The 22,030-nt window shown below is 36.4% G+C and overlaps 2 protein-coding genes across 3 annotated transcripts in view; one reads left to right on the top strand and one right to left on the bottom strand.

Annotated features, from left to right (window-relative positions):
- LOC113516584 (protein halfway) overlaps nt 1–4,956 on the top strand; it is a 61,038-nt gene extending 56,082 nt beyond the window's left edge. Inside the window, exons 8-10 of the mRNA XM_052897482.1 lie at nt 1,306–1,464; nt 1,976–2,080; nt 3,622–4,956. Of these exons, the coding sequence (XP_052753442.1) occupies nt 1,306–1,464; nt 1,976–2,080; nt 3,622–3,900 (543 nt within the window). The 3' untranslated portion in view covers nt 3,901–4,956. The remainder of the gene's footprint in view (nt 1–1,305; nt 1,465–1,975; nt 2,081–3,621) is intronic.
- A 4,417-nt stretch (nt 4,957–9,373) lies between these two features.
- On the bottom strand, nt 9,374–21,644 carry LOC113513698 (probable ATP-dependent RNA helicase DDX52). 2 transcript variants are annotated; one of them, XM_052897481.1, is made up of 12 exons: nt 21,429–21,644; nt 21,117–21,359; nt 20,597–20,782; nt 20,069–20,321; nt 18,011–18,083; nt 16,621–16,833; nt 15,286–15,398; nt 14,385–14,485; nt 12,986–13,131; nt 11,991–12,071; nt 10,409–10,552; nt 9,374–9,617 (listed from the first exon to the last, which is right to left on the bottom strand). In XM_052897481.1, exons 1-12 carry the CDS (start codon nt 21,504–21,506, stop codon nt 9,401–9,403), a joined length of 1,848 nt encoding a protein of 615 aa, XP_052753441.1. In that variant the 5' UTR covers nt 21,507–21,644; the 3' UTR covers nt 9,374–9,400. The 2 variants fall into 2 exon arrangements, with proteins under 2 accessions (XP_052753441.1, XP_031766055.2); XM_031910195.2 differs by having other exon boundaries at nt 21,117–21,356; nt 21,429–21,643.
- Nucleotides 21,645–22,030: the final 386 nt, after the last annotated feature.

The following is a 22,030-nucleotide window of genomic DNA, read 5'->3' as shown; positions in this document are numbered from 1 at the left end:
TGTTTATATTGTAATCTTTTGGAGGAAACAATAAAGAGTATCTATCTATCTATCTATCTATTGTTCTAATAGGTACATATTAGTATAATTTGTTAATACAAACTATTGCATATCGATCCTAATTCTAACCTAATTTCTAACTTTTTTTTATGTAACTTAGAATGGCAAACAAGCTGACGGCCCACCTGATGGAAAGTGGTAACCGTCGCCTATAGACATGAGCAGTACCATTGACATAACAGAGTATACTGTTTCGCCCATGATACCCCCATGCGTTGCCATTCCTGAGGACTCAGGTGTTATTTCTCTGTACCCTGTAAATTCACTGCCTTTAAACCATAACACCAAAACACAGCTATGCAAACACAACTGCTTCACGGTAGAAACACGAATGGGACAGAGGTGTCCAAGCAAACGACTTTTGTACAAAGTCTCCCTCTGGTGTTGTTGTTTCATGAGTGTAGTACAAAATCGTCATTAGCAATAGATTGGTTTGATATTGATATTAAATTCAAGAGTAGATTTGCTATTTATTTTTAAATATAGACTTCAATTGAGCAGAAAACGGTAGACGCTTTTTTATTTTGTATACTATTCTTATGTTTGTTTTGGTCTTATTTTGTATGCTACTGTGTGAGTCGCATGATTCTTTGAATTTCTTTCTTTCCTTCTTTATCTTCGTTAGTTTGTTATTGTCTTAGTTTATTAGCGAGAAATTTCGTGCAAAACATTTGCTTCTTTTTTGGATGTTATTTATTTATTTATTTATTTATGGAAAACGTACACCTGAATTACAATCGATACATAATCAAATTTATATCTATGTTAAGCCATGAATCGTTCTCACATATATAATTATACAGATATAGTTGGGAAATGGAATTCTTATTAAATGAAATGGGTTGTAAAATACACAGTTTCATCTTCCGATGGTCGCAGGTTCGATCTAGCCACAAAACAAATATATATGAGTTTGTCATTTTATATTAATTTGGGTATTTTTAATGTATAAAATGTAATTTTAGTGGTATTTATGTGTGTAGTGGTATTTATGTAATGTGTTGAGTGATATTTATGTGTGTAGTGGTATTTATGTAATGTGTTGAGTGGTATTTATGTGTGTAGTGGTATTTATGTAATGTGTTGAGTGGTATTTATGTGTGTAGTGGTATTTATGTAATGTGTTGAGTGGTATTTATGTGTGTAGTGGTATTTATGTAATGTGTTGAGTGGTATTTATGTGTGTAGCGGTATTTATGTAATGTGTTGAGTGGTATACGAGTATATTGCTATTGATTGTGTCAGATCACATCGCTGGAGGCGGTGGGCGACGACCCCACGTACGAGCACCTGCGGCAGCTGATCGTGGACTATAACGACATCGTGAACATCGTCGAGCTGGAGGGCACCAAGTTCATTGACAACTTCATGCTGTTCTCCATTGTGCATAATAAACTTAAAACTGTGAGTACACACTCAATTTTTTTTTATACAACTTAGAATGGTAAACAAGCTGACGGCCCACCTGATGGAAAGCGGTAACCGTCGCCTATAAACATGAGCAGTACCATGGACATAACAGAGTATACTGTTTCGCCCATGATACACCCCATGCGTTGTCATTCCTGAGGACTCAGGTGTTATTCCTCTGTATCCAGTAAATTCACGCCATATCCCACCCTTCAAACCGAAACACAGCCATGCAAACACAACTGCTTCACGGTTGAAATACGAATGCGACAGAGGTACCCAAGCAATCGACTTTTGTACAAAGTCTCCCTCTGGTGAATTTTTTTAAATCGATCGGGATTATTTCTGTGTAAGAAACCATTTTAATTTTGCGAGATGAAAGCTCTTGTTATTCTTTGTGTGTTTAGAAAAACTGTTTGATGCGATGTAAGTTCCATAGTTACTATTTTTATCAGAAATAAAGGTGTTTTTAATTTTGAAATAACTGGATTCTTTATATCATCAGATCCATACTTACGTGCTGTGGAACCGGTTCGACACCAAAGGCCCTACATTCCTAATAGCGGGGAATCGCATTCACTGCGATTGTAACACTGAAAAAATGCTCAAGGTATGTATTTTGCTTACAGAATATTATAAATATGTCTGTGTACTGTAATGATAAATAAATAACCAAAAATCACAATCTTGTACAAAAAATGAAATCGTACTGTTTCATATCTGTGCCGTTTCTGTTCTCTGTAGTGTGTAAAGAAATATTTTAGACATAAAATGCTGGCTTTTTAGAAATTGGTGCATTAAATTTTTGTGAACTTACTGTATTTTCAGGCAACTTTTCGCTATTGCTAGCATTCATGAAGTTCATGATCCAATATTACCGAAGGGTCATTTTTACACACAAGTTTTTAAAAACTGAACAGGTCATGTGACTTCAGACAGGCCTGTTTTGTCTATGATTCTTAATTACACGTTACCTGCCAGTAGTAGTTGGTTTGCGCGGATTCTGGCTCACTCGGCGGCGGCCTCCCAAAAAAAGCTTATTTGAAAAGACTCGTTCCTAGTTGGTTAAGTTAATCTTCAACTTTTATAGTGTCTGTGTGTCAAGTGTCTAAATATCTGGTTTCTGAGTATCTAATGTGTGAGGGTCTAGTTTCTGAGTGTCTAGGTGTCCGAGAATCTGAGTGTTTAGTGTGTGAGTGTCTAGTGTCTGAGTGTCTGAGTGTCTAGTGTCTGAGTGTCTAGTGTCTAGTGTCTAGTGTCTGAGTGTCTAGTGTCTGAGTGTCTAGTGTCTGAGTGTCCGAGTATCTAGTGTCTGAGTGTCTAGTGTCTGAGTGTCCGAGTGTCTAGTGTCTGAGTGTCTAGTGTTTGAATGTCTAGTGTCTGAGTGTCTGAGTGTCTAGTGTCTGAGTGTCTGAGTGTCTAGTGTCTGAGTGTCTAGTGTCTGAGTGTCTAGTGTCTGAGTGTCCGAGTATCTAGTGTCTGAGTGTCTAGTGTCTGAGTGTCCGAGTGTCTAGTGTTTGATTGTCTAGTGTCTGAGTGTCTGAGTGTCTAGTGTCTGAGTGTCTGAGTGTCTAGTGTCAAGTGTCTGAGTGTCTAGTGTCTAAGTGTCTAGTGTCTGAGTATCTAGTGTCTGAGTGTCTAGTGTCTGAGTGTCTAGTGTCTGAGTGTCTAGTGTCTGAGTGTCTAGTGTCTAGTGTCTGAGTGTCTAGTGTCTGAGTGTCTAGTGTCTAAGTGTCTAGTGTCTGAGTGTCTAGTGTCTGAGTGTCTAGTGTCTAGTGTCTGAGTGTCTGAGTGTCTAGTGTCTGAGTGTCTAGTGTCTAAGTGTCTAGTGTCTGAGTGTCTAGTGTCTAGTGTCTGAGTGTCTGAGTGTCTAGTGTCTGAGTGTCTAGTGTCTGAGTGTCTGAGTGTCTAGTGTCTGAGTGTCTGAGTGTCTGAGTGTCTAGTGTCTGAGTGTCTGAGTGTCTAGTGTCTGAGTGTCTAGTGTCTGAGTGTCTAGTGTGTGAGTGTCTAGTGTCTGTGTGTCTAGTGTCTGAGTGTCTAGTGTCTGTGTGTCTAATGTCTGAGTGACTGAGTCCAAACATTACATTTCTTGAATTTCAGAACTGAGGAAGTAAAGTTTTAGAATTGATATAAATTAATTATACTTTGCAGCCATGGCTCCAAGAGAATTTCAAAAACATACCAGACTACAAAGGTTTGGAATGTGAAGACAACATGGGGCCGGTGGTCGAACTGATCGAGTCACGTGTCTGTCACACGCCTCGCGATTGGACGGACTATATTTACTACATTATAGGTTTAGAAGTTTTAGTATTAGTTTTACTAATTAGTAAAGTGTCTTACGACTATTGGGTGTTTAAAACAGCCGGGTACTTGCCGTGGCCAGCCAATAAGATGCCGAGGTTGCCTTGTGATTGGTTGTGCGAGTGAGATCGATGATAACCTCAATTTGGGAGGCAAAGACATATAATATATTCAGCCATAATATGTTGTTTTTTTTTAATTCGTAAAAAATATAGGGTTTAAAAAAATTAAAATGTTAATTTATTTACAATATTTGTTATTACGTTTAGTATACATTAATTATTATATCTAGTGGGTAACTACTTTAATAACCTTGCTAAGTTAAAAATATATATTACCTACTTAAAATTAGTTATTTAAAAATCAGGAAGTTGTTTGTAAAACAAATTAGAGATCTCCTATTAAATATGTTGTACATTTTTAAAGGATTTAGTTAAGATATATGTATATAAATGTTGAAATATATGTAAGTGTAGATGTATTGTATTATTTCTTGGAAGAAGACTAAGTAAGTAAGTCACTAAAAAAATTGTATTATGTTTGGAATCTCCAAATAAATATTGTCTCGATTTTATGCGCTTATAATATGAGGCTAATTAAAGACGTATGCTAATACGTCTCGGTTTCGATAGAACTTGAAAAGATAACCAACTTTTGTTCTAAATAAAATATGGAACAAATTGAATCGATTAATCGATTCGTATCACTGGCTGATAGTCGATTCAATTATTCGATTGTTCATATTAAGTTCTGTTGAAACAGATTTCTGTTTGTGTCTAAAACGTTGATTGGTAGGGTTTCTTGAATTTATGAATTTATCCATCATTGCTGGAGATAAATGGTGAGGTTAAGAATTTATTGTTAATCAAATTAGAAAATTATGTTACGTTGACGTCGTTATTTTTTTTTTGTGTAATAAAATTTTACCCCCTTATTGATAAAAATGTTAAACCACATAAACCTATTTTAGCTATTGAACTGTTTTATCTCTTTCTTTTGTGTTTTTTCAATTCGAAAGTTAATAATAGTTAAAAGAGGTATGCAGGTTTTAATTTTTATGAATAAGAGAGTTTAAGTGTGCGCAAATAGTAATGGCGTCGAATCCGAAATGTCACTTTTCTAAACCATTGTATAACCTATTATTTTAATTTGTTAGTTTCGCAGAATTACTATTTTGTGAATTATCATTAACTAATTTTATAATAGGTTTAAAGATAGGTTTAGAGCATTGTTTTCCTAATTTTATGTCGCGACCAAATCGAATAATCCAAATGAATTACTTAATCGAATAATTAGTAATCGAATTAGTAAAGTCGCTCAGTGTTACGTGAAACGAATCTTTCTATGTCTGATTATTTTTTAACAGACTACGATTCTATTAAATAACAAACGCAAAATCCCTCCCCCACTTCTGACTAAGGATCGCGACTCCCCGTTTGAAAGACGATGGTTTAGAGCAGTAATTCTCGACCACTGTGCCGCGGCACTTTTGTGTGCCGCCAAATCTTGCAAATATTTAAAATTTTTGTCATAAACTATTTACGCAGTGTGTTGTAGTAAGTAAATAATTTTTATCTTTTCCTTTGTGTGCCGCCAAATTTTGAAATCGTTAAATATGTGCCGCAACAAAAAAAAAAGGTCGAGAATCACTGGTTTAAAGAAATGATGTTTCAGAATCGACCCCATTGTCACTGCAAAATACTTAGTTGTTTTACACAGATCATACATTAACGATGATTTGTGAAAGAGACCTACATTGAAAGGCAATCATACACGTATATAGGTGTATTCATTTATTTATATGAGGCTTAACTTATGTTCTATTGGAAAATCAAAGAATATTTAGTTTTTATTTTGTAGTGCCATATGGTTTAATTGGCTGATAAAAATATATACTTATGTATTTATTTCATATTTATTTAAATGCATTACTGAATTTAATAAATAAATAAATAGTCTCTGATAGATTATTAATTAAAACAGCGTAATCTAGTCTAAAATCTTAGGTACATTTTTAGGTTTTTTTTTATACAACTTAGAACGGCAAACAAGCTGACGGCCCACCTAATGTAAAGTGATAACCGTCGCCTATAGACATGAGCAGTATCATGGACATAACAGAGTATACTGTTTCGCCCATGATACCCCCCTGCCCCTAATGTGTTGCCATTCCTGAGGACTCAGGTGTTATTCATCTGTACCCAGTAAATTCACACCATATCCAACCCTTCAAACCGGAACACAGCCATGCAAACACAGCTGCTTCACTTATATACGAGGTCTGTCCGGAAAGTTCGTATAAAAGTGTTCTGGAATGCGAGAAAGAGGAGTGGGGAGGCCAGGTAAGCGCAGGACCCCTTCCTTATGTCCCTAACAATGCTTCAGTTCTGGTCTGACCGCCGTGCGGTGCGAACTGGCTTGTCACGCCATCTGTGAAGTTACCTCTTAACGAAACCCCGTCGGCATGGAGCCCGCTTCCGTTGAAGAGCAGCGCGTCGTAATCAAGTTTCTCTCGAAACTCGGCAAGAATGGCCGTGAAATTTTTGCCGATCTCAGAACAGTTTATGGGGATGATGCTGTGAAGGAACCAACCGTCCACAAGTGGCTAAAAAGATTCAGAGAGGGCCGAGAAAGCGTTCAAGATGACCCACGTTCAGGACGTCCTTCCACTTCACATTCCGACGAAAACGTGGAAAGAATTCGAACTTGTGTTAATGGGGACCGTCGTTTAACGGTCAGACAGGTGGCTGAAGAGCTTAATTTGGGCAAAACCGTGGTCCACGAAATTCTAAGAAACGAACTTCAAATGAAAAAAATTTGCGCCAAGATCGTTCCGTGAGTTTTTGAGTAAAAATTCCATTACGGTGACCGAACACCCCCCCCTATTCGCCGGATTTGGCCCCGTGTGACTTCTTCTTGTTCCCAAAAACCAAATTGGTACTTCGGGGGCGGCATTTGGGGGACATAAATGAGATAAAAAAAAGCTACGACGGGGCAGCTGAGAAACCTACAACCAGAGGACTTTCAAGGAGCCTTCTCACAGTGGAAACGGCGTTGGCATAAGTGCATTATGTCACAGGGGGAGTACTTTGAAGGGGATAAAATTGATTTACCTGAATAATTGTAAAATAAAATTTTTAAAAAACTTTTATACGTACTTTCCGGACAAACCTCGTATAAACTTAGAATACAAATGTTTGTCTATTTGTATTTTTTTTAATGGGAGATAATGTAATTTTAGCTCCGTCTACGCATTGGTATAAGCTGGCGGAGCACCATTGCACCTCGATACTACAATGGTCAGCATTCATCAGCATTCATGCACCTTCTTCCAGCCAGCTCTATCCCAGGCCATATCCTTGATCTCCCTATACGACATGACACCTAGTGTTTCCTTTATCTGTCCCATGTAGTTAATCCTCGGTCTTCCTCTTCCTCTTTTGCCCTCTATCTTTCCTTCTATTATGCTCTTAAAAAAATCGTCATGTCGTATAAGGTGGCCCAGCATTTTGCCTCTTCTATTCTTTATTATTTCAACCAATGTTCTCTTCTCGTTTACTCTTTTTAGGACTTCCTCGTTCGTTAGTTTTTCTGTCCAGCTTATCCTTTCCATTCTCCTCCATGTCCACATTTCGAATGTCTCAAGCATCTTTTTTCCTTCTGCGTCATTGTCCATGTTTCACACTCATACAATGCTATGCTTCAAATACAAGTTTTTATTAATTTCTTAAGGATTATTTTGGATATTTTTGATGTAAATAGATGTTTTTTTGTAGTCGTAGGCCTGTTTTGCGACCGTTATTCTAGTTTTAATATCCAATGTGCACCTAGCGTCCTTTGTGATTATACTATACCATTCCATTATCATCCATTAAAAAAAAAACCTTTTTTTTATACAACTAAGAATGGCAAACAAGCTGACAGTCCACCAGATGGAAAGTGGTAACCGTCGCCCATAGACATGAGCAGCACCATGGACATAACAAAGTATACTGTTTCGCCCATGATACCCCCCATGCGTTGCCATTCCTGAGGACTCGGGTGTTATTCCTCTGTACCGAGTAAATTCACGCGATATCCCACCCTTCAAACCGAAACACAGCCATGCAAACACAACTGCTTCACGGTTGAAACACGAATAGAACAGAAGTACCCAAGCAAACGACTTTTGTACAGTCTCCCTCTGGTAACCTACTAGCCAAGATAACGTTACCCAACGTTTCGGACTTGGGGGGAAGGGATTGTTAGTGATGGAGACTGAGAATCCCATTGCTAGCAATATACTCAACCAGGTCGTCCTCGCGGTTCTCCCTGGAAACTATCATGGTTAATTCCTGATAATTTCATCATGATGGGCTAACTGGCCTGTTTTCATTCTCATCTATCACTCTTCACTTGTGCTCCGCCAGCGTATCCCGTTAGCGCAAGCGGGGTTACCATACCATTTTCACCCATCAAAAAAAAAAAACATTTCGGACTTTGTGTAAGTACTCGTAAAGTACCTGCATCTTATGCAGGTACTGTTTGAGTTCAGTAATGCATTTAAATTATTTTATTGTCCATTATTGAATTTATCAGATTGAATGTTATATATATATTTGTACATAATTACAATCAAGACTGTATATTTTATAAGAGTTTTATAATAATGGTAATGTAATAAAATATTTTTCAACAACTTTGTTTCAATTTTTATTATAGTTAATATAGGTTAGGTATATCGTAACGGCGGTCTCGTTCGCGGCCTCGACACGCGTGCGTACGGGACGGTGGTTAGTGCCGACTACTCGCGTCTGCCCCTGCGCTCGGAGCGTCGAGGCGCGGGCGTAGAAGTATGCGGGGAGGGATAGGCACCTACCGTTGTCTTACTATGCGCGCCGGCTATATTAACCTAATTCCTCTGGGGGAAAGGGATTGTTAGTAATGGAGACAGAATCCCATTGCTAGCAATATACCCAACCAGGTCGACCTCCTCGCGGTTCTCCCTGGAAACTATCATGGTTAATTCCTGAAGAATCTGTCATGATGGGCTACCTGGCCTGTTTTCATTCTCATCTATCACCCTTCACTGGTGCTCCGCCAGCGTATCCCGTTAGCGCAGGTGGGGTTACCATACCATTTTCACCCATTAAAAAAAAAACCTAATTCCTCTTACTATAATTTATATTTGTTTGTTTAATTTTGTTTATATTTGTTTAATTTTTTTATTATCTAAGTTTGTTTCGTTTACTTGTATTTTATTTTGTGCAAATTCTAGTTGCTGCCAAATTACTATTTAAGTATATAATTATGTATTGTTTTAGCTGTTTGTTTGCCTTAAATAAATAAATAAAAATAAAATAAATAATACAGCTAATCCTAACTAATATCAAAAATAGGTAAATGAGTTTGTTTGTTAAGTTTTTACACCTAAACCACTGAATAGATTTTCTTATCTCTCCCTCTAAACAAACCATACATATATGACGTGCCGCCTTTACCGTAGGTGGCGTAAGAGGCGACTAAGGGAGGGTATTAAGTTGAGTAAAGTAGAGGGTATTAAGTAGAGGGTTCTAAGTTGTATAAAAAAAAGTGTAATAATAAAATATACCATTTAAATTTAAAAACAGATTTATTTTACAATAACTTATTTTTTAACTTTTTTCACTTTATCCGCGACCACCTTCTTTTTTCTTTTCTTGCTATTGTTAGATTTGTTAATATTTTTCTTTTGATTTGTTTTATTTTTATTACGTTGCACATTATTTATTTTTCTAAGTTTACTGGCTTCACTGCTCTTTACTGCTACTGCATCTTTTGATTTTTCAGTTTGTTCCGTTTCCTTGTCGCTTTCCAGTTTTCTCCTGAAAGTTATTTATATATTCTTTATTGCACTTGTAAATTACATTGTTAATGCATTTATAAATGTTGTGAGCAAGGGTGGACTTATCGCTGACAGAGATCTCTTCCAGTCAACCCGATACAGTGAGAAAGCATGTCGTTAGCGGGCAGCTGAAGTGTTACAACTATTAATACATAAACAAATCTACACTTAAATATTAAAAAATATTTATTTTTTTTTTATACTACTTAGAATGGCAAACAAGCTGACGGCCCACCTGATGGAAAGTGGTAACCGTCGCCTATAGACACGAGCAGTACCATGGACATAACAGAGTATACTGTTTCGCCCATGATACCCCCCCATGCGTTGCCATTCCCGAGGACTCAGGTGTTATTCCTCTGTACCCAGTAAATTCACGCCATATCCCACCCTTCAAACTGAAACACAGCCATGCAAACACAACTGCTTCACGGTTGAAACACGAATGGGATAGAGATACCCAAGCAATCGACTTTTGTACAAAGTCTCCCTCTGGTAGACATAGACTTATACTATAAATACATATAATACCTACCTACTTATATAATAAATTTTAAAATAAATGAATACACTACTTACATTAGAAATTTCGTTTAATGATTTTAAGATTTGACAGTTCAATTAGAAAAATGAAAAATTATAACTCAAGGGGAAGAGTTAATGTTTGGTTTAATAAAAACGGACTGTGGCGACTGTCTACACCATCAGGCGGGCCGTATGCTTGGCTGTTTCGTCGCAAACCCGTTATAGTAGAAGTCAGTAGGTACTCACTTGCTGGGTTTCTCGAGCAATGTCGATATTTTGTCCCTGCGGGGTGCTTTCTTCATCAGCTTCTTCCTCTTGTTGGGGTCCTGCTTGAGTTTCAGCATGTATTCCGGCACCACGCAGCCGGACTGCTTCATTACTGACGCTATGCTACATTGAGAGGTACACATTGTGAATACTTTCTTTTTTTTTTTCATTTATTTAGGTAAACTAATAATGACAAAATATATAATAATCTATACTTATAATAAATCTGTAGAGAGGTCAATTCTGCACATGAAATATATTTCCAAAATAACTATCAGCGGGTGATTAGTGATCGATACTGATGCCAAAAATGCAATCAGTAAAATTTTTGTCTGTCTGTCAGTATGTTCGTTATAGAAACAAAAACTACTCGACGGATTTTAACGAAACTTGGTACAATTGTTCTTCATACCCCTGGGCAGGTTATAGTATGCTTTTCATCACGCTACGATCAATAGGAGCAGAGAAGAGAGCAGTGAAGGGGAGTGTTAAAAATGTCCACCCGTGCGACGCCGGGACCGGCCGCTAGTAGATAATATTGATGAAAGAAAACATTGTGTAAATTTGCCACCAACACCGTTTACCACAGTTTCGATTCAAATATAATACAAATAAACTAAGCAAACGAGAATAGTGAAAAATTATGTGAATCTTTCAGAGATTTGTTTTTTAAAAGTAACTTGGGCGTAATTATTGTTGTTATTTGACTATGATAGCGTGTAATTATGACATGTTGATTTTATTAACCGACTTCAAAAAAGAGTTTCTCGATTCGGTTGTATTTTTTTTTTATGTTAGTCACCTCATAATTCTGCTAGATCTAAACTGATTTGGAAAATTGTTTTCTAATCTGAACGAATAAATTTACAGAACAGTATTGAAATTCTATAAATTAAAATATAGTAAACTGTAGACACCAGAGGGAGACTTTGTACAAAAGTCGATTGCTTGAGTACCTCTGTCCCATTCGTGTTTCAACCGTGAAGCGGTTGTGTTTGCATGGCTGTGTTTCGGTTTGAAGGGTGGGATATCGCGTGAATTTACTGGGTACAGAGGAATAACACCCGAGTCCTCAGGAATGGCAACGCATGGGGGGGGGGGGGGGTATCATGGGCGAAACAGTATACTCTGTTATGCTCATGTGTATAGGCGACGGTTACCACTTTCCATCAGGTGGGCCGTCAGCTTGATTGCCATTCTAAGTTGTATAAAAAAAAGACATTTTATCAAAATTGGTTCATTGCATATTTTTTTTTGTAGGACCTAAAAAACCAATCGTCATATTAGCTATTAACTGTCCACTGCTGGTTCAAATAGACTTATTTACAAGCACTTTTAAATCGTAATTTTTTTTTAATCTACTGCAGGATTCGTAAAGTTATCTGTAGAGAAGAGCCCACAATAAACTTAACAAGTTATAATATACCAAAGCGTCGTTGTGTGTGGAAAAAAGTGTTTTTACATTTGATGAAATATCTAAATATCTCTCTGTCTCTGTCTCACTTAGGGTATCTGTCGTGGCTGTGTTCATTATGATTCAGTTTGTGCTTTTATATCTCACCTCCTCAGGTTGACCACGTCATCTTGTGTGAAAAACGTGATGGCGCGGCCTCTCTGTCCCGCGCGGCCCGCTCGCCCGACCCTGTACACGATCATTTTTTTTTTCACTTACAACAAATTTGGAATAATTCGACTTAGTTATAAAGAAAAGTGTTACATTACTTGGAATGTCTAGTGATAATATTGCTACATTCAATTCGTTATCACATAGTGATTTTTTTTAAGCAGTGATATCACCTGTGACAAATCATAAAGAGTGATTTTCGCTCGCAATGATTTAACGTCGCACGTCATTTATTTAAATAATTAACCAATGGAAAGTGAAGTATGAATGATTGGTATGATAAGTGTAAGCGAATAGAGATTTAAAAGCAATGTGAAAAAGCCACTATTTGCTTGCTTTGAATAGCCCGAAATGAAAATGCAATTTGGCCAGAAATGAAAACTGAATATGGTAACTTCGCCTGCGCTATCCGTGTACGCTGGTGGGGCACCAGTAAGGTAAGGATGAGCAGGTCAGTTGAGTCATCGTGATGAATTCATAAAAAATTAACCATGATAGTTTCGAGGGGGAACCGCGTGGTGGTCGATCTGTTGGGGTATATTTCTAGGTAAAGGAACTGTTAGATCTCATTAGTATTAATCCCTGCATATTACACTAACCATTTTGATGGAAGGGGCCTGTTGAGGTACAAACTCTTATATCTTTAGGAAGATAAGACATCCAACTGTAAATATTGGGGGGGGGGGGGGGAGGGGGAGGATTGTTAGTAACGTGGATTATTAGTCCAATTGCTAGTAATATACCCTGTCAGGTCAACCTCCACGTGGTTCCCCTGGAAACCATCGTACTGAATTCCAGGTATATTCATCATGATGGGCTAACTGATCTACATTTACATCCTCACTTTTCATGCCTCACTGGTGCCCCACTATTGTATACCGATAGCGCAGGCGGGATTATCATTCCATTATCATCTATTAAAAAAAAAGTACCTGTGAATATAAGCGATGGCGGACGGCGGGAAGTCGTAGTTGATGACGAGGTTGACCCCGCGGAAGTCGATCCCGCGCCCCATCAGCTCGGTACATATCAGTATCCAGATGCGACCCACACGGAAACTCCGCACCACGTTATCCCGCTGAGGAAGTGTTATGATAATAATTTATTATGTTTCACTTCTTATAACTAGCTAGTTTAATAGGTAACAGGTGACAGTATTAGGAAAACAAATTATGTAACCGATAACTACTTATTTTGATTAACTTCTTATAACTAGCTAGTTTAATAGGTAACAGGTGACAGTTTAGGAAAACAAATTATGTAACCGATAACTACTTATTTTGATTAACTTCTTATAACTAGCTAGTTTAATAGGTAACAGGTGACAGTATTAGGAAAACAAATTATGTAACCGATAACTACTTATTTTGATTAACTTCTTATAACTAGCTAGTTTAATAGGTAACAGGTGACAGTATTAGGAAAACAAATTATGTAACCGATAACTACTTATTTTGATTAACTTCTTATAACTAGCTAGTTTAATAGGTAACAGGTGACAGTATTAGGAAAATAAATTATGTAACCGATAACTACTTATTATGATTAATTTCTTATAACTAGCTAGTTTAATAGGTAACAGGTGACAGTATTAGGAAAACAAATTATGTAACCGATAACTACTTATTTTGATTAACTTCTTATAACTAGCTAGTTTAATAGGTAACAGGTGACAGAAGTAGGATAAGAAAGATGTTACGATAACTACTTATTATGATTAACTTCTTATAACTAGCTAGTTTAATAGGTAACATGTGATAGAAGTAGGATAAATTATGTTACGATAACCACTTATTATAATTTATTTCTTATAACTAACTAGTTTAATAGGTATCAATTACAGAGGTAGGATAATTGATGTTACAATAACCATTTATTATAATTAACTTCTGATAACTAGCTAGGTAACCGGTCATTCGATGTAGGAAAACCAATGTAATGGATCACTTCTAGATGGTGTATAAAGAGAAAACATGCACCAGATATTAAGTTACATTCCTTCTGCAATCCAACTTCGTTCGTGTCGGAATAAACATACGGACAGACAAAGTTTTTAAAAATAATTTTGTTTTGGCATCTGTTGCTCTTGATACTAATTTTTAGGAAAGATTTATTCTTAGATTATTTTTTTTATCTCTCATTTACGGAGTCGCCACTCAAGAAGCTTTCTTTCTCATCGGTTGTCGGTTCTTCGAGTTATGTAACCAGCTCATTGCCACTTCAACTTGCTTATTCTTCGGGCCATGTCGGTTACTTTGGTTCTTTTGAAGATATAAATGATTGATTGACGTAACGACATATAAGGACATAGATGGTACGAGCGTACAATACCTGCGCCTGCGTGCGGTCGGCGTGTATGACGTCCACGTTGATCCCGTCGTATATGAGCTCTTTGAACAGCTGCTTCGCTCTGTCCTTGCTTTGCACGAACACTGTGTTACACAGAGGTTTCTTTATAAATAAATAAAAAAAAAAACTTAAGATGTGTTGTTAGCAATAAAATATATTTTATAAAATGTATGTTTTAATTTAACAAATAACGCCATCTAGCGTCATGGCATAGAAAAGTACTATTACGATTGTTCGGTGTACTTGATAGTTCTAACCTTAGATACGTACAAATATATCAATTTTGTGTAATTAAAGGGCTTTTTACTCTTTCAAATAAAGACTATGCTCTTAACATTGGTCCTTCGAGCCGGATTGGAACTTGCGACCTATGTACTTTGCATGATTGTTTCATAAGTTTGTGTGTTCACATTTAACGTATGTAACATCCTTCTGTACATTTTTGTTGTGTTTAAAGAAGTCAGTTTAAAATCATTTTTAATCATAATGGTATATAATGTAATCTGCCATCTAGTGGTTGTGTAAATTTTGAGAGATATAATTTATTTTATTGTTACCTATTCTTTAAGCTTTTGATACCTATAATAGGAAGGTTGACAAACATCAACTGTTATTTTATAATGGCGGCCATTTTGAAAAAACAACATTGAGTATTGCGTATTGTATTGTTATAGAACTAAAGGTGTTTTGGCCAAATTAGATGTCAAGAACAGGTTCAAGCTAATTTAGCTTACAAGATTTGAAATAAACCAAAAACCAACCCACGTTAAATAAAAGCTTGTTAAAATTATAAGTTACCCCATTGTTGGTTGATTGTTAATTGGAATTTTCCTTAGATACGCTCCATCTAGATGTGTATGATCTATGTGCTAACAAAACATACCTAGAACTGGGGGCTTGAGTCCCTTCTGCACCAGTTGCCTGAACGCCACCAACTTGCCGTTCTCGTTGCCGCAGAACAGCAACTCCTGATCCACTAGGTTAGTGGCTGCATTCCTGAAGACGACATTTTTATTTATTTATTTCAACAATATACATAGTTTGTTGAGGAATACTCTGAAATTACTAGCTTTTTGAATTTAGACTAACTGTATATAAAAATAGGTACAATTAATTCTGAAACCACTGAATTGAATCTAAGCAAATTATTGTAAATGTATATTTTTTACTTCATCTTGAAAGATAAGTAATATAAAATAATAAATGATAAAAAAAATACTTCAAATGTGACAAAATCAAATAAATTTTGACATAAAAACTAAACCACTGAACCGATTTTGATAAAACAAAATTATAGGACCAATCTGTATATTGCAGATAAAAAAGAATTATACAAATCGATCTAGAACTGACAGAGTTATGAGGTAAAAAATAAATAGAACCAAACTGAGAAACTTATTTTTGAAGTCGATTGAAAAGGGAGCCAGTAGGCAGTTTTTGATTGATGATAATGAAATGGTAACCTCGCCTGCACTATCAGTATACGCTCACAAGGTACCAATGAGTTGCCTCATCATGACGAATTCACTAGGAAATAACTTCGATGGTTTCCAAGAGGTACTACTTGGAGGTCGACCTGATATATTATTAGCAATGGGGTCACAATTCCCTATTATTTAGAAACCTCCCTGTACACGCTAAAGCGTGACGTCATTGTCACCGGCGCACGCGCCGCACTTCCACATGAGGACTCGGTCCGACCTCACGTCGGCTCAGTCAGTCGGCGCGGGGGAAAAGGGATTGTTAGTAATGGAGTTTGACAGCCCCATCGCTAGCAATATGCCTTATTAGGTCGATCTCCACGTGGTTCCCCCTGGAAACCATCGTGAACAATTCTTGTTGAATTTGTCACGATGGGCTAACTGATCTACTTCATCCTCACCTATCATCCTTCACTGGTGCCCCGCCGGTGTATACCGATAGCACGGGTGGGGATACCATTTCAGTATCATCCATTAAAAAAAAAGCCAGTCGGCGCTTGAAACCCGATATAGCGAGAGGTCTCGCGACCGTACCTGCTCGTATCGTGTATACCAGTTTGAGTCACGTCATCTCATCATCATCAGCTCACCACCCGTGGACCTGCTTCAGCTTACAGAACCATCCAGCAGTAAGTCCACAATCCGTATTCTCTCTTCCCCTCTTTTCACCGACAGTACAACCCGAGACTGTCAAGTAGATGGTGGTAGGAGTAAAACAACTATAATTTATCAGTGACCTTTGTCCGACGGTGATGTTGATGAGTCCGCGCAGGTTGTGGCGGGTCCACTTGGCAACAGCAGGCGTGTGCGTGGCACTGAACATCGCCACCCGGCGCTGCTTGCTGCCGCAGCACGACATTATTTGGTCCAACTGCTGTCTGAAGTCCGACGCCTGCTCCGCGGAGCCCTCGAACAGTTTGTCCGCCTCATCTATGATCAGCCATCGGACTCTGGGAAATATAATTAGTTACATTACAAATATACATATATATTTTGTACTAGCTTTTTGCTCGTTACTTGTTATCTATCTGTAGGCACAGATTTCAGAAGTAGGTTAGTTACCTGAAATAGGCTAATTCTAAATGGCGTATCAGGATGAAATATATACCAGTTTAGATGAAATATACACCAGAGGGAGACTTTGTACAAAAGTCGATTGCTTGGGCACCTCTGTCTCATTCGTGTTTCAACCGTAAAGCAGTTGTGTTTGCATGGCTGCGTTTCGGTATGAAGGGTGGGATATGGCGTGAATTTACTGGGTACAGAGGAATAACACCTGAGTCCTCAGGAATGGCAACGCATAGGGGGCATCATGGGCGAAACAGTATACTCTGTTACGTCCATGGTACTGCTCATGTCTATAGGTGACGGTTACCACTCTCCATCAGGTGGACCGTCAACTTGTTTGCCATTCTAAGATGTATAAAAAAAATGTTAAGGAACTTAATTTACGTACTATAAAAATTGGAAAAATACATAATTTAATAGTATTATTTAAACCATGAAAGTTTGTCTATAATACCATGAGTAGTCAATTATTTTTAGATAAAACAATTTCCATAACCAGAATGGTATCAAATATGAACCTATTGGCTTCTCTAAATCAAAACAAATGATCAAGTAGGCAGTTCATTGTAAGTTTATGTATATATGTATATTTTTATATGCATAAATACTCATGTATGTATAATTACCATATAAAATATAAATATTTTTTTAAACCAATATCGTAAATGTAGAATTTATTTATTTATTTAAACTTTATGCTGTATTAAGTTTATATAAATAAATAAATACGCTATCTATACTAAACAATCCAAAATCCTTTTTAATACGACGAGAGATTGGACAAGCCGTTTAGAATGAAAGAAGCATTACATTTCACTCAATTTGGAGGAAACAATTTTTATGTTTAGTTATAATATTACATTGAAAACCGCATCCAATTTGGTGCAGTAGTTTTTGCATGTCGGATAAAATAAACCGATAGACGGTAATGTAAAAATGTAATGTAAACTGGACCCTCTTTTCCGCGCTTAGCATCTCATTTGGGCCGTTGTGCGTATGTACAGACAGACGGTTTATTATTATGCAATATATTTTTATTTTATTAATATTTTCACTTACTTGTCCAAGGTGATATTTACATTGTCTTGATTAAGCAGGTAACAGAGGCGGTTTGGCGTACTGATCACAATATCTGAAACAACACAGTTTTATTTTAACTTAGTCTAGATAAAGTAGATAGTCTCACCCATATTCTATGGTCCAAGGGAGATACAATTTTTTTTTAATAACACGGCGCAAACAAGCATGCGGCTCACCTAATGGTAAGCGACTATCGCCGCACATGATCGCCCGCAACACCAAAGTAAAGCATTACCGGTGTGCTGCCAGCCTTTTAAAAAGGAATATGCGTTTTCCTTGAAGATATGGTATGGAATCTACTTTGAGGAGACTTTTTTTATCGTCTGATCAAAAAAATATACATAAATGGCTACAGAGAAAGGGATTCTTAATAATGGGAACTAATAAACCTCATTATAATAACCTCATCATAATAAACCGCATCATAATAAACCTCATCATAATAAACCTCGTCATAATAAACAGCATCATAATAAACCTCATCATAATAATCGTCATCATAATAAACAGCATCACAATAAACCTCATAATAAACCGCATCATAATAAACCTCATAATAAACCGCATCATAATAAACCTCATCATAATAAACCTCGTCACAATAAACCTCATCATAATAAATCGCATTATAATAAACCTCATCATAATAAACCGCATCATAATAAACCCCGTCATAATAAATAGCATTATAATAAACCTCGTCATAATAAACCGCATCATAATAAACCTCGACATAATAAACCGCATCATAATAAACCTCGTCATAATAAACCGCATCATAATAAACATCGTCATAATAAACCTCGACATAATAAACCGCATCATAATAAACCTCGTCATAATAAACCTCGACATAATAAACCGCATCATAATAAACCTCGACATAATAAACCGCATCGTAATAAACCTCGACATATTAAACCGCATCATAATAAACCCCGTCATAATAAACAGCATCATAATAAAGCTCGACATAATATACCTCGTCATAATAAACCGCATCATAATAAATCTTGTCATAATAAACCTCATAATAAACCGCATCATAATAAACCTCATCATAATAAACCGCATTAAAATAAACCTTGTCATAATAAACCGCATTAAAATAAACCTCGTCACAATAAACCTCGACATAATAAACCGCATCATAATAAACCTCGACATAATAAACCGCATCATAATAAACCCCGACATAATAAACCGCATCATAATAAACCTCGTCATGATAAACCTCGACATAATAAACCGCATCATAATAAACCTCGACATAATAAACCGCATCATAATAAACCTCGTCATAATAAACCTCGACATAATAAACCGCATCATAATAAACCTCGACATAATAAACCGCATCGTAATAAACCTCGACATAATAAACCGCATCATAATAAACCTCGTCATAATAAACCTCGTCATAATTAACCGCATCATAATATACCTCGTCATAATAAACTGCATCATAATAAACCTCGGCATAATAAACCTAATCTTAATAATATAATCGCAATAAATCAATGAGGTAATGAATTTGTCATGGAAGATGATATAGAGATATCATCTTCCATGACAAATTCATTACCTCATTGAGCTCACTGACCAGACTTCTTTCATCTATTGTCATTCATCATTATCATATATATCCTGTTTTGTCAGTGAATATTGATAGTGCTGGCGGGTTTTTTTTTTATATAATGGATGATAATGGAATGGTAAACTCGCCTGCGCTAACGGTATATGCTGGCGGGGTACCAGTGAGGGATGATAGGTGAGGATGAAAGTACAGGTCAGTTAGCCCATCATGATGAATACGCCTGGAATTCAGCACGATGGTTTCCACGGGGGACTATTAGAATAGGGTATATCGCTAGCAATGGGACTGGTAGTCCGCATTACTAACAATCCCTTTCCCCCCCAAGTGCAGGCGGGGTTACAATTCCATTTTCATTTCATAAGTGTGCTTTGTGTATATGAAATGAAATATTTATTTGCTTTAAACAGACAATCACTAGGACAATCGGACAAATCACTTACCACTTTTCCTAATGGTAGCTTCTCGTTCCTTTACTTTACTTTCTTTCAGATTACGCACCACACTGCACCGTAGTTCTGTGGAAGCACTAAGCCTCAATGCTTCACGATAGATTTGGTGAGCCAATTCTCTTGTGGGACATAGGATCAGAACCCTTGGGCCGCCTTGTGGGGCACCTAGAGTGTGTAAAATGGGCAGAAGGAAAGCCGCTGTCTTGCCAGAACCAGTTGGTGCACACGCAAGGATCTGGCGGTCCTGTTTTACAAATAAAATACAAATCATACTGTTTTCTTTTTACCAGTACCATAATAAGCTAATCTAAATTTATATAAATCCTATCATAATGTTTATTAACTGTAATCTCTTAAACTGTTTAAAAGATTTTCTTAATATTTTGTAAATGTGTATTATTTTTTCCAATTTGAGAGATAGGACAGTTTTAAAAGTTCAGTTTTTAAAAAGAAATAGGTCTATTTTTAGTATTCTTCTAATTTTAAAATTTTCATTCTTAATGTAATAAAATGTTTTACCTCCAACATGCAGGGTAAAGTTTGCCGTTGCACAGGTGTAGGCTCAGTATAACCACACTGTATCACAATGTCCACTAGTGACGGAGATACATTGTATAGGGGCATTAAATCAGAGAACTGCTTCAAGGCAGGGGGTACATGCCGCCCCACCACTTTTATACCATGTTCATTACGGAAACGGTTTTGCTGAAAATTAATGTTTATATGTTTAAGTTTTTTTTCATTGCACCTAATTTTTTTTTAGGTGGTAGCTGAGGAAAGAGAAAGAAGGAATAACATCATATTTTTATTCTTCGCTTAGCTTAGTATTGTTACAGATGATTTATTCTGATAAGAATGGAGTTGATTCTGAGATGGCATTTCTAAAATTAAAATTATCAATTTGAATTCACAATAAAATCGTTATGTTTAGGATTAAAATGAATTAATGGTAAACTGGTCACATAAGTTAGTAATCAATTAGGTTATAGAACAATTTGTGTTAGATATAAACTATAGAATAAAAAATGTTTTAACAAACCTCTTCGAGATCTAGTTTCTTTTGTAAATCTTCTGTCTTTTCTTTTTTCTTCTTTTTCCTTTTTTTTTCTCCGATAATAACTCCGTCTACCAATTGTATGTCGGCGTTTTCACTATCTGAGCCCTCAGATTCAGATATATCAGAATTATTACTACAATCACTTTCATCTTTGATAAATTCTTCTGTTTTAACTTTTATTTCTTCTTTTTTAGGCACCTCTAAACTTTTTGAAGGTTGCTCCTGCTTAAGAAAATATAGATTTTTAGCAACATGAAATGAAACAATAAAACAAAAAGGTTATAGAGAACTTACATTATTTTTAATACCTAGAACTCGGTGTTTAAATGTTAAGCCTTTTGTTAATTTCTTGAATATATCATAGGCGTCCATTGTGAGAAGATTTGATCATTGTTTTTCTTGTACAAAATTGCGATCAAACCCACGTGTGATACCTATTCTTTGACAAACAACAATTAATGAAATCGAATTGAGTGTCAAAACAAATATGCGACTTGACAATTGCACACTGACATTTGACGTTTGACTGATATTGTTGTTTTACGATTTGTCCAAATTGGACAGGCAAAGAGCATTTTCCAAACAGCCTAGTCTACTAATAAGTTTAGTTACAATTGATTCTTCATATATAAATATGGAGACAATTATTTCATCCGTAATTTATCTTCTTAGGAGCTATAAGTACTAAATGTTAGATGTCACCCCTAATACATTGACTGAGTGTTAAATGTAAATATCATTTTTTTTTCCTTTTTTTTTTTTTATTAGCTAGATGTAGTTGACATATTTATTATATGAGTATATATAATCTTTGTATAGCTAATTTGTTTACTATAAACCAAGAACCTACTTCAGAGGTAAAAATATATGAGAAGTTATGTTAGTTATGAATACAA

The sequence above is a fragment of the Galleria mellonella genome, unplaced genomic scaffold (assembly GCF_026898425.1).
Source record: "Galleria mellonella isolate WM207_F2 unplaced genomic scaffold, CSIRO_AGI_GalMel_v1 utg36, whole genome shotgun sequence".
In the NCBI taxonomy this organism is placed as follows: Eukaryota; Metazoa; Arthropoda; class Insecta; order Lepidoptera; family Pyralidae; genus Galleria; species Galleria mellonella.
The sequence above is the reverse complement of the archived record's forward strand: the minus strand, read 5'-3'. Positions and strand labels throughout refer to the sequence as shown.

What these genes read in the sequence shown, in the direction of transcription:
- LOC113513698 (XM_052897481.1), bottom strand. Translation starts at nt 21,506, where the DNA reads ATGGACGCCTATGATATATTCAAGAAATTAACAAAAGGCTTAACATTT. An exon ending in CTTTACCCTGCATGTTGGAG is followed by an intron (nt 20,322 to 20,596) that starts GTAAAACATTTT and finishes TTTGTAAAACAG; the next exon opens with GACCGCCAGATCCTTGCGTG. An exon ending in ACTCAAGCCCCCAGTTCTAG is followed by an intron (nt 14,486 to 15,285) that starts GTATGTTTTGTT and finishes TGTGTAACACAG; the next exon opens with TGTTCGTGCAAAGCAAGGAC.